The following is a 13639-nucleotide window of genomic DNA, read 5'->3' as shown; positions in this document are numbered from 1 at the left end:
AGAGGTGTATCCTAACCCCCCAGTTCCCCAGATAATCTCTCCAACATTGTCCTGTAGAACCTGTCAAAAAGGTAGGTGTGTGTGGGTGTGTGTGTTTGTGTGTGTACGCACACTATTTGGCGACTTACCCCACCAAGGCAGCAGCAGTCGTACTATGGGTGTCCAGTCCGGCTGCCCCGGGGAGGGATTGGGGTTGGGGTGAATGGGAACAGGCAGGGGGTTGACAGGGGGGCAGTGTTGGATGGAGTTGGGATGGGCAGGCGGAGTGGAAGTGGACGGGTTGGGGGTGAGTGGGTGGGGTGGGAACTGACAGGTTGGGGATGGGCGGGGGGAACGATGTTGGACGGATTTGGGGGCGGGCTAGGAGCAGACAGGTTTGGGACCAATCGGGGTTGGAGGCGGGCAGGGTGGGAGCAGACGGGATTGGGAGGGGGGAGCAGGTAGGGGTTAGTGGTGGACGGGATCTTGCACGCGGTGTGCTGCTGTCTAGTCTCTTGGACAGGGAGCAGCTTTCACTGAAAACACCAAGCCCCAGCGGAAATCAATTAACCAAATATTCAATTATCCGAACAAAATAGTGCCCACCCATCTCGTTCGGATAATCGAGGTTCTTCTGTATATCATTAATGCCTGTATGCACCACAACAACTGGTTGTTCACCCTCCCTTTCAGAATTCTCTGCAGTCGATCAGTGACATCCCTGACCCGAGCACTTGGGAGGCAACATACTGTCCGGGACTCTAATTTTCGGCGACAGAACCACCTATCTACTCTCCCTACAACAGAATCCCCTATGACCATAGCCTGACGAGTCTTTTTCGTCTCCCTTCTGAACAGCAGAGCCCAGCATGGTGCCTTTTTTTTTTAGATTAGATTAGATTACATTACAGTGTGGAAACAGGCCCTTCGGCCCAACAAGTCCACACTGACCCGCCGAAGCGAAACCCACCCAGACCCCTACATTTACCCCTTACCTAACACTACGGGCAATTTAGCATGGCCAATTCACCTGACCCTGCACATCTTTTGGACTGTGGGAGGAAACCGGAGGAAACCCACGCAGACACGGGGAGAACGTGCAAACTCCACACAGTCAGTCGCCTGAGGCAGGAATTGAACCCGGGTCTCAGGCGCTGTGAGGCAGCAGTGCTAACCACTGTGCCACCGTGCCGCCGTGATCCTGGCAACTGTTGCCCTCCCATGGTGAATCATCTCCCCAACAGTATCTAAAATAGTATACCTGTTTTGGAGGGAGATGACCACAGGGGACACCTGCACCACCTTCCTACTCTTTCTCTGCATTTTGGTCACCCATCCACTGTCTCCCTCAGCAATTCTAATCTGCAGTGTGACCAATTCACTAAGTGCTTCACAGTGAATCCATCCACAGCTCCAGAACTGTCATGTGGTCAAACTAGTGCTGCAGCTGGACACACTTCTTACAAGTGTAAGAGTCAGGGACGTCAGCCACGGGTCTGAGGTCCCCTGCCATTGTAAGCCTTAGCTTTAACTCAACTAATACCAAACAATGTACTTAAATATGTAAAAGAAAATAAGAAACCTTAGAGTCCTTTTCTTCTGATTAGAGGAGGGGGGTGGGAGGGAGATACCACATGTGTAGTATCTTGGGTTTAGCCGCTATCCAAACATATACTAAGTCCTAACCTTCCCAGCAACCTCCTGGTCTGAATGTCACCAACGCTCTGTCTCCCGCTGTTCCTGGACAGGAAAAGGAGGTTCATAGTTTCTTGAAAATAGACGAAGCTAGACAGGGTGGTGAAGAAAGCATTTGGTCCGCTTGCCTTTAGTGGTCAGTGCATTGAGTGTGGGATTTGGGAGATTATGTTGCCACTGTACGGGACATTGGTTGGGCCACTTTTGGAATACTATATTCAATTCTGGTCTGCCTGCTGTAGGAAAGATGTTGTGAAACTTCAAAGGGTTCAGAAAAAAATTACAAAGATGTTGTCAGGATTGGAAGGTTTGAGCTACAGGGAGAGGCTGAATAGGCCGGGGCTATTTTCCCTGGAGTGTTGGAGGCCGAGGGGTGATCTCAAAGAAGTTTATAAAATCATGAGGGTCATGGAGAGTGAATAACCAACGTCTTTTCCCCAGGGTAGGGGAGTCCAAAACTAGAGGGCATAGGTTTAAGGTGAGAGGGAAAGATTTAAAAGGGACCTAAGAGCCAGCTTTTTCACATGGATTGGGTGTGGAATGTGCTCTCAGAGAACGTGGTAGGGTCTGGTACAATCACAACATTTAAAAGGCATCTGGAATGGTATATGAATAGGAAGGATTTCGAGGGATAGGGGCCAAATGCTGGCAAATGGGACTAAATTAATTTAGGATACTTGGTCATCATGGATAGTAGTTGGACCGAAGGGTCTGTTCCAATGCTATACATCTCTATGGCGTTAAATGTTACTTGCCTACTTGGCAAAAGTGGGGACTGCAGATGCTGGAAACCAGAGTTTAGATTAGAGTGGTGCTGGAAAAGCACAGCAGGTCAGGCAGCATCCGAGCAGTAGGAAAATCGACGTTTCGGGCAAAAGCCCTTCATCAGGAATAGAGGCAGGAAGCCTCCAGGTTGGAGAGATAAAAATCTTGTCAACCCAAGTCCAAATGTTGTCCAGATCTTGATACATTTGAAAATGGACTGCTTCAGTATCAGAGGAGTCACAAATGGTGCTGAATATTGCACAATCATTGGGTAACATCCCCATTTTTGACATTATGATAGAGGCAGCCGATGATGGTTAGGCCTCCAACAACCACAACCATCATTCCAATGTGCCACGTAAGATTCCAAATCTCACTTATCCTAGATTTGCTAGGATTCCTTGACGCCATACTCAAAATGTGACCTTGATGTCAAGGACTGTCACTCTCACCTCACCTCTGGAATTCAGCGATTTTGTCCATGTTTGCACTAAGGTTGTAATGAGGTCAGGAGTGAGTGGCTCCAACCGAATCTGAACTGGGCATCAGTGAGCAGATTAATAGCATAACAACAGATAACTCTATCCGTTAATTTATAAAAAATCAAACTGTCACATGGCAAAATGTGGAATCAAAAGGAGAGTCAGCGTCCATGATCTGAAATTATTGAACCAGAGGTTAAGTCCAGAAGATTGCAAAGTGCCTAATCAGAAAGCAAGGTGATTCTCCTTGAGCTTGCATTGAACTTCAATAGGACACATCAGCAAGCCATGGATAGAAAAATGAGCATATGGTGGTAGAGGAAAGTATTAAGCAATCAGAAGCTCCTGGAATATTTATGGATTTTTGTCTCTAAATATTTATGGATTCAGCAGAGTAATCAGTTAATCTGCATTTGGACTTCCAAAGGGAGAGGAGACTACTTTATGAAAAGGGAAACAGTATACAGGCACTACTAAAGTAAGTATAGCGCTGCTTCACCTGGAAGGAGTATTTGGGACCTTGGATGGAGATATGGTAAAAGGTATATGTTATGCTTCCAGCAACTGCATTGAAAGTGGAAGAGGTGTGAGTAGTGGACCAGGGTCTTGTAGAAGTAATGGGTCCATTAAAATACTAAATGGGATGGGAGAGTCAATGCTTTCATTATTGGCATCATTCAGAAGTGAAACATGATCCTTTGAATATGCAAGTTGGTGGGTTGAAAATTGAGGACAAGTGGAATCCTATTGCAGTTCTGGAAGGGATGGGGTGAGAGCGTGTGTGGAAAATGGGTTGGACATGAGTGATAGGCTCATCAAATCACAAAAAGGGTGATACTTGGCATGAAAAAAAACCCCATCAGAACTGCCTTTGTGAAAGCTTACACCATCAGGACAGATGCAGCAGAGAACCCAGAAACTGAGAGTGAGAATGGAGTTCTTACAAGAGGTAGGATTTTAGGAGGCATTAACTTCAGGAGGTTTAGATTAATTAGATTACAGTGTGGAAATAAGCCCTTCGGCCCAACAAGTCCACACCGACCCTCCGAAGAGCAACCCACCCAGACCCATTCCCTTACATTTACTCTAACACTATGGGCAATTTAGCATGGCCAATTCACCTGACCTGCACATCTTTGGATTGCAGGAGGAAACCGGAGTACCCGGAAGAAACCCACGCAAACGTGGGGAGAATGTGCAAACTCCACACAGTAGTTGCCCGAGGTGGGAATTGAACCCTGGTCCTGGCGCTGTGAGGGAGCAGTGCTAACCACTGAGCCACCGTGCCGCCGTTTATTGCAGAAATTGAGGCAAAGTAGTTTAGGAAAAAAAGGGATCATATCAAGATGAAAAAAATGGGTGAAATGGCAAGTATATTGATTTGCTCTCATTTTGATTGTGTGCTGGTTTGAAATTTTTAAAACTATTTTCACTCAGTGGTGTTCAATATTCTGGCGTTTACTTTCTTGCTGGAAAAATGTTTCGTCTTTTTACACAACCACTGCCATTTCCTTTGCCTCTTGTTTCATGAAACCTTTGATATTTAATACCTATTGTCCTCCACGCACTCCCAAATCATCCTTTTGTTCCTCTTTCCCTTCGCCCTTTCCATAACAAAACCAAGCCATCATATTACGACTTACCTTCAGTTCTGGAGTCATTTCCAACCTGTAAAACTAAATCAATTTCTCTTTATTAATACTGCCAAACCTGTACCTTCCATTTTTATTCCAGATTTTAAACATCTGCAGTATTTTATATTTTTTTAAAGCTGCTATTGTGCTGATCAATACTTGTTCTAATTTGTATTTATATTATTGATGCAGCTAATAAATTAAATGGAATTTTAGTTTTGAAGTCATTATCCACAATGCTAAAATGACCTCTGCTCACATGTAGACACACAGTCCAATACGTTAGCTAACCTGGACAAAACACAGCCATTGTATCATCACCATACTATGTACAAGATGCAGTAATTCATCAAACATCCTCCAGGCAGCACATTCCATACTTCTACCACCCTCTGGGTAAAAATTGTTCTTCTCAGATCACCTCTAAACTACTTACTCCTCACCCGAAACTTGTGCCCTCAGGTCTTAGGTATGTCTGCTATGAGGAAAAGATTCTCACAATCTACTCTGTCTCTGTGTCTCATAATTTTGTATACCTTAATCAGGTACCAGTTCAGCCTTCTCTGTTCCAAATAAAACAAACCTAGGGTATCCAGTCTCTCCTCATTACCAGGGTTTTTCAACCCAGGCAACATTCTGGCAAATATCCTTTTCAGTGCAATCATGTCCTTCAATAGTGTGGTGACCAAAATGGCACAGAATCTTCCATTTGTTGACTAAGCAATGTTTTATGAAGTTATAACAAGACTTCCTTGCTACTGTATTCCATATCCTGGATAATGAATGCAAGCATTTGCTGACAACTTTAGGGATCTATGGACTGGTACAGCAACATCCCTTCCTCAATAGTCCCTAGGTACCTACTAATCATTGTGTATATCCTTCCCTTATTAGACCTTCAAAAATGCATCAGCTAGCACTTACTGGGATTAAATTCCATCTGCAATATCTCCGCCCAAATTAGCAGGTGATCAGTATTAAATTGTTGTCTGAGACTAGCCTCCTCACTTGCAACAATTTTTGTGTCATCTGCAAACTTTCTAATTATACCTTGTACATTCACATCCAAGTCATTAATGTACATGACAAACAGCAAGGGTACCAGCACCAATCCCTCTAGTACACTGCTGGTCTCAGGCTCCCAATCACAAAAAAACCATCACCCTTTGTCTCTGATTTGCAAGCCAATTTTGGATCATATTTGCCAACTTGCCTAGGATCCCATGGGCTCTTACCTTTGGGACTTTGTCAAAGGCCTTACTGAAGTCCATGTAAACCACATCAACTGTACTACCTTCAAAAATATGTTTAGTCACTTTTTGAAGAAAATTCAAATTGGTCAGACAGGATCTCACTCTAACAAATTTGTGCTGACTATCCTGATCAATCCCTGCCTTTCCAAATGTTGATTAATCTTTTTGCTCAGAATAATTTCCTTACCGCTGACATCAGACTAACTGTCCATAATTACCTAGACTATTTCTACTGCCCTTCTTGAGTAAAAGAACCACATTAGCTATTCTCCAATTGTCTGGCATTTACTTGTAGCCAGCGAAGTATTAAGTACCTCTGTCAGAGCCGCAACATTCTCCTTTCCTGCCTCCCATAGCAGCCTGGAATACACTGCATCAGACCCTAGGGATTTATGTACCTTTATGCCTGCTGAAATATTTAATAATTCCTCCTCATTAACCTTAATATGTTCTAGAAACTTACCATCACAATTGAAATCCCTGGCTACAATATCTTTCTCCTCTGTGAATGTAGATGAGAAATATCATTTAAGACCTCACCCACATCCTTGGGCTCCATGCACAGATCAATCGCGAAAAGGCCCCATTCTTTGTCTGGTAATGCTTATTCTTAATATACTTATAAAATACCTTAGGGTTTTCCATAATCCTATCTGCCAAAGATACTTCATGGCCCAACTTTGCCCTCCTAATTTCTTTCTTACATTCCTACATCCCCCTACGTTCTCTATGTATTTGAAGGGCCTCCTCTGTTTTTAATATGTTGTACCTGACTATTCTTCTCACTATTCCCTATGGTGCCAGAAGGTTAACAAGACCCTATACTTCTCAACTGCATTTGAGCCATTCTTCTTGCAAACTGTTGATAACAGTTTTGTGCCAATGGTTGTGGGCCCCTTTCAATCCTGCTCATTTTTTTTATTGTCCACATAATCTAATGGGATGGCGATGACTGGCTAATCATCAACATTCAGCACATGCACCTCCACCAAAGATCCCAAACTGGCTCTTGACAATCTCATTTCATATGAACTAATTTCATATTAGTTATTTTAAAACAACCAAAAGCAGAATAATTTCAGGTAATTTCTTCACAGTCTTCTGCAAATACAGCTATTAAATTTATATTTACAATAAATTAATTTTTAAAAATTGCTCGTATCCACCAATCTGCTATTTTGAATCAAGGTATTTAAATATAAAATAATTGAGTAGAAAGTACTCTTTTTAATGAAAGACTATATTTCTTTAGCCTAGTTATTTTATTCCAACTTATCTGATGTTGTTTCTCATAAGAGGCATGTGAATGGGTATATGCATAGGAAGAGTTTGGAGGGATATGGGCCGGGTACTGGCAGGTGGGACTAGATTGGGTTGGGATATCTGGTCAGCATGGACAGGTTGGACCCAAGGGTCTGTTTCCATGCTGTACATCTCTATGACTATGAATCTATGGAAGGAGTGAGCCGGTAATCAAGATCCATCATACCAAGAGATGCATCATAACGGCCAATTTGTTTCTCTTTATTACCGTTATCCAGAACGAGACAGACTTTCAACAGGTTTTCCCACGAAACTCAAAAAGGACTGGTTTCTTAAACACAAACTTATTCTTACATGGGAAAAAAAGGATATCGTTATTCAGAGTTAAACAATATCTTCTTTATCCCAAATACAAGCAATCATATGATGAATAAAACAATACAATGCTGCAGGGATGATAAGGGCTCTAATAAAGAAAGAAAATAGGAAAAGCACCTCAGTGGGTTAAAATCTGAATACAAACATACAAAGTCCAGCTGATTCCTTATCCCCAAGATGCAATTCTGAAAGTTGTAAAATTGATGGATGATCTGTGGATCAGGTTTTAGTTTGGATTAGAAGTAGGTTAGACTTAGGTCTTTGAACAGAAGTAACATTTCAGTTTTTGGAGTTTAAGAACAAAGTGGAGATACTGGTTTTAGGAACTTTCTCAGGTTCACAGGAGATATTTTATGGAGAGAGATCTGTGCAACCTGTCAAGCTGTAAGGCTGTAATTTTCAGCTGACCGAAATCTTACCTTTTGCTATTGACTTCTTAAAAGTTTGTTCCTTTAATTGAGATATGTAGTGCATTAGAATAGAAACTTGATTTTTAAGGCTGTTGCAAGGCAACCTTCACCACAGGACTCCCAAACCAATCTTTTCACAATTAAAACCAAAATACACATCTTTTCTCTCTTAAAAGATTTGCTAGTCTGCTTTCCAATGTTACCTCATTTTCAACAAAAAAAGCAGGTGACTAACAGCACTCATTAAACGTGTGACTTCAATAATTACTGCTCATCACAATTCCCAGCAATCAAATGTATCCACAAAACCTTTTAATCCAGAATGGCAAAATAGTTCCATTTCCAAGCTCCTCCTCACATTCCTGTGTTTTCCCAACACTAGCATGTAAACATAACATTAAAACCTTAAGTTCTATCTATTAAGAGTTTGCTTACATTATTTTTGGACAATTTTTTATGTGCAATCAACATCTCGTTATAGCAGGGCTGTATGTTCTCAGAACATTTCCTGTAATTGAAGATTTTTATGGTATTGAGTTTAAGACATGGGGAAGAGTATGCACAAGGATATTTTGCTGAAAATATTCAGCTTCTACCGAAACCTAAATGAATTGAATCCATTATGATTACAACATTCTCCTCTGTGAAAATTAACAGAAATGCTGGTCTAATAGATTTGTGCAAACAGCTTATTCTTATAAAACTAATATGTGCTCTGGACCAAAATCATATTGCAATGCTTAATAACTTCATGTTTACAAGACCAGGTTTGTAATTGAAAATCTAATGTGTGTCATACTTTCCAATTACATATTAAACTTGGGGAACCAACATGATCTGGAGTTTTTAGCATAATATGCACACAGACCTGTCTATTATATTGAATATTTGATGTACATCTTAAACCACTATTTTCCATAATTTCTGATGGATATGATTTGGGTAGATATTTGAAGATCAAGCATGTAAATAGAAAACAAAAATAAATGATCACAAGATGCACTTTTCTTTCTCAAGTAAAAAGAAAACTTCTAAAGTAATTAGAGTCTTTTCTAATACCTATGTACATATACACACATACATACACACAAACATACACATATACAACATAACAAACAAAAACTAGTTAATTAATATAAATTACAAAGATGTGATAAACATATAAAGGACAGATGTACAAGCAAATGAGTCAGCATTTTCAAAGCCCACCTGCTGGTATTATGCCGAGAGGAAGTGGTGCTCTGACAGGCGTGAAGTTAGAATCGATGTCCCTCCCAGCATCAATCTGAGCTCGGAGGAGTAAGCCATGGGCCACTTCACTTGCAGTCCCATCACCACCCACACACACAAGACTGTAGGTAACAAACAGATTACAAGAAATAATGGTAAAAGAAACATTGGTTTTACTTATTCAAATAATGCACAAAGTTTTGGGGCGATTGGTAGAAATATGGCTTATTTAATAAAATTTTAATTAGACATTACACTTCTCTTTCTAATATTTGCAAAGCTTTAATTATGTAATATTAATTTCTTATAAATATTTAGCTAGCATTCTCACTAGACTTGAACATGCAATATTCCAAGTAGTTACTTGAAAAATGTTCATATTTTTCTGTTTATACTGTAAGATCTCAAGTTTTAAATTTTCATCAAAATTTGTTCATCAGGTTTGCTAATGGTACTCTGTGACCAGAAGTTTTAAGAGCATCTTAAAGGAGGAAAATGGAGTTGAGAGGCAGAGAGATGAAGAGAGAAAATTTTAAGCTTAGGCAAACCAAAGACATGTGATCAATAGAATGACATTTAAAATTGGAGGAACTCAAGAGTCCAGAATTAGATGATTGCAGATATCTTGAAGGCTGTGACACTGGCAGAGATTAGAAATAGGAAAGGGCAACACCATGGAGGGAGCTGAAAATTCTTCTGAAGCTGGAGATAACAGAAAATAATCAATAGGATACAGGAATGAACTTGTAGAGAACCTGATTGTATTTGAACACAGCACTCCTGGGGATAAAAGGATATAGATGGGAAGAAAGCCAAAAGTAAAGGGGAGAGATGTAAAGGAAGAAACAAAGACCCCAATGTTTGTTCCTGGATCAGGTCTCCATGATCCACCCATATATTGCCACAATATCCATCTCCATGTCCCTAAGACACCTATGCCAAGTTAATATTTACATCGACCACCTTTTCTCCCTTCACCTACCACGCCACCTCATTGGCTGCCCATAAGTACTCATGTTCATAGGAGAAAAAAAAAAGTTCTATTACTTAAATTTCAATATTGAAATGTACATCTTATTGAGAAATACAGTCTCATTGATAAATACACATACTAACACTTGACAAGTTGACATTTATTGACAGGTAGACGTTTATTGATACTTCTTGACAGGTTAACACTTAATTACACTGAGACTTCAAATAATACTTGACAAGATGACATATGAAGACACTTGACATGTCAACATTTCTGGACTTTTATTGACAGGTCGACACTTATTGATGCTTCTAGACAGGTCAACATATGCTGACTCTCTTGACAGGATGACATTGCTTGACACATCGTTACTTGTCATTTCAACACTTCAAGACACTTTTTGACAAGTCGATGCTTATTGACAGGATGACATTCCTTGACAACTACCTTCGTTCTGTTTTCCCAGAAGGATCAAATAACTTCACAGAAATGCTAGTGAGTTAAGGATGTTTTGAGAAGGAGGAATTGTTGAGAGAAAAAGAAAAGTATTAGTAGGAAAATAGTGCAAGAGAAATTAATGGGACTGAAAGTTGAATACTTCTTAGGACCTCAATCTACATGCCTGAGCATAATAGGAATTGGTATTGAAATAGTTCAAGCATTGGTTTTCACTTTCCAAAATTCTGCAGATTCTGAAATGACTTGGCAGATTGGGTTGAGAGTAAGCACACTGTTTAAAAGAAGAACGACAAAGAAAACTGAGAATTATAATCTAGTTAGCCTAAAATCTGAAATAGGGAAAATGCTATAGTCTATAATAAAGGATGTGATAACAGGATTACATAAAGTTAACATGGATTTATGAAAGGGAAGTTGTATTTGACAAACTTACTGGAGTTTTCTGAAGCTGTAACTGGTATAATAGATGAGGGAGAACTAGTAGATGTTGCGCTTTTGGACTTTCAGTAAGATTTTGATAAAGTCCAACTTAAGAGGTTATAGTAAAAAATAATCAAAGCACATGGGATTAGTAGTAATATATTGGCTTGGACTGAGAATTGGTTGCAAGACAGGAAAACGTAGAAGTAAAGGGGTCCTTTTTGGGGTGAAAAATGGGATATCACAGGGATCAGTGCTCAGTCCCCAGATATTCAAAATATACTTCAATGATCTGAACAAGGGAATCAAGTGTAATATTTTGAAATTTGCTGCCGATACAACATTAAGTGGAAAACTGAGTGAATATAGAACATAGAAAAATACAGCGCAGTACAGGCCCTTTGGCCCTCGATGTTGCGCCGATCCAAGCCCACCTAACCTACACTAGCCCACTATCCTCCATATGCCTATCCAATGCCCGTTTAAATGCCCATAAAGAGGGAGAGTCCACCACTGCTACTGGCAGGGCATTCCATGAACTCACGACTCGCTGAGTAAAGAGTGGTGAGAAGAACAGAAAGAGGTTCAGATTTAGACAAGTTGAGCAAGTAGACAAATACATGACAAATGCAGTATGATTGGTTAAAAGTGAAATTGTCCTTTTCAGTAGGAAAAAAGAAAGGCAGAGTATTGTTTAAATGGTGAAAGATTGGGAAATGTTGATGTACAAAGGGAGCTCTGTTTTCTTGTGCACTTATCGTGGAAAGCAAACATGAAGGTGCATTAAGCAGCTAGGAAGAAAAATGATGCGTTGGCCTTTGTTGTAAGAGGGTTTGAGTACAGGATCAAGAAAGTCTTAGTGCAGCTGCACAGGACTTTGGTAAGACCACACTTGGAGTAATGTATGCAATTTATGATAATAATATGGTCTCTTTAAACAATAAAATAAACTTGCCATTATGGGAGTACAACAAAAGGTTCACCGGTCTGATTCTTGGGATAACATGTTTGTCTTTTGAGGAAAGATCGAGGTGACTGGGCCTATATTCACTAGATTTTAAAAGATTACTTCTTATTAAAACAAACATAATTCTAACAAGGATGGACAAATTGGATGCAGAGATAATACTTCCCTTGGCTAGGGATTTAGAACAAAGGGTCATGGTTTGAGGAGGTGGCAGGTGGTCATTTTGGACTGAGGCAAGGTGAAGTTTCTTCACATAGAAGGTGGTGAACCCATGCAATTCTGTATCACAAAAGGCTAGGGAGGCAATGTCAGTGGATATACTTAAGAAACTATTCAGAATATATTTAATAATATATTATATTTGAGCTAAAGAGTCAATGGATATTGAAAAACAGTGGAAATATGGTGTTGAGATACAAGATCAGCATGTTGAATAGTGCAACAGGCTGAATGGTCTGAATTACTTACTCTTGATCCTATTTTTCAATTATAACCGTTGACAGGTCAACACTTGTTGAAATAAAAGCAAAATACAGTAATACTGGAAAACTGAAATAAACACAGAAAATGCTGGAGAAACTCAGCAGGTCTGACAGCATTTGTAGACAGATAAAAACAAAGTTAAGGTTTCAAGTGTGGCATGACTTCTTCAGAGCACTTATTTACACTTCTTAAATGGTTGACCCTTTTTGACACATCGATACATGTTGACACATGCTGACATGTCAATACTTACCAACATTTTTTGACAAGTCAATACTTATTGACATAACTTGATAAGCTGGGCAATTCTAAAGGATGCATGCTTGTTTTAAGCACAATTTCTTCCACTGTTAACAGCTCTAAAGAACACCAGACATCCCCTTCTCTAAATAGGTTATCTGCCAGTCTACTCCTCAGAGGATCCTGAATCCACCTCCAACATAGCTTGGAACCAAAGCTGCAGGACCACAGCTTCCTAAATGTACACCCTAGCTACCCATAATAAATGTACCAAGAACAGACTCCTCTTAGCTGGTCTAATCTCCAAACTCCTAGTTCCAGGCACTAGGGATTGCAAAATCTGATTTCAGTTGATGTTGTTGATCAATTAAATGACAAAGTCTTTACAGACACCATACGTAAATGTGAATAATGGCCCGTCCTTAATCCCGCCCTCATGAAAATGGGAAATGCCAAGTTCTTTCATTATTTTCACTGTGGTGCAGATACTCTCTGCACTGATAAAAATTGGAGCTATAGAATTCAAAGGTATGGTGTCAAGGCCATGCATTAATTCGGAGACAAGAAAAAGGATTTTAAGTTCACCAGGGCAAAGAAACAATATAGATAAGTGTGGATAGAGATGGGAATGACAGGCAGATAGAACACATTAGGAATAAAGCAAAGGGGAGCTTTGAATGAAATGTAAATATTGGAGGGACAAGATAAGGAGATTAGAAAAGGATGGATTTTTGGAGTTGAAGATATCATTAGCACTTTTGAAAGAGATGGAGGTGGCAGCAAGCATACTGCACATCTGAATGAATGGCAAGCTTGAGGCATCAGAAAATACAACTGAGTGATTTAGCAAAGGGTTTTCATAGGAAGATAAATTTGATGGAAATACAGGGACTGCCACTGTTATTTCCCAGGGTGAATAATATAACCTATTGCCAGTTGAGGAGCATTCATTCACATGTCCTGTTTCTGGCTGGAGCAAGATATCTTTCCATTCATAAACAAAGT

General features: G+C 40.1%; 1 protein-coding gene across 8 annotated transcripts in view; it reads right to left on the bottom strand.

Annotated features, from left to right (window-relative positions):
- cerkl (ceramide kinase-like) overlaps window positions 1-13639 on the bottom strand; it is a 185510-nt gene that overhangs the window by 55956 nt on the left and 115915 nt on the right. For 7 of the 8 annotated variants that reach the window (XM_043693484.1, XM_043693482.1, XM_043693485.1 and 4 more), the window contains one exon: window positions 9069-9211. The exons of the other annotated variant lie outside the window; for it this stretch is intronic. In XM_043693484.1, the coding sequence (XP_043549419.1) occupies window positions 9069-9211 (143 nt within the window). The remainder of the gene's footprint in view (window positions 1-9068; window positions 9212-13639) is intronic. 8 annotated transcript variants of the gene reach the window in all.

This window comes from Chiloscyllium plagiosum, chromosome 7, assembly GCF_004010195.1.
Source record: "Chiloscyllium plagiosum isolate BGI_BamShark_2017 chromosome 7, ASM401019v2, whole genome shotgun sequence".
NCBI lineage: Eukaryota > Metazoa > Chordata > Chondrichthyes > Orectolobiformes > Hemiscylliidae > Chiloscyllium > Chiloscyllium plagiosum.
The sequence above is the reverse complement of the archived record's forward strand: the minus strand, read 5'-3'. Positions and strand labels throughout refer to the sequence as shown.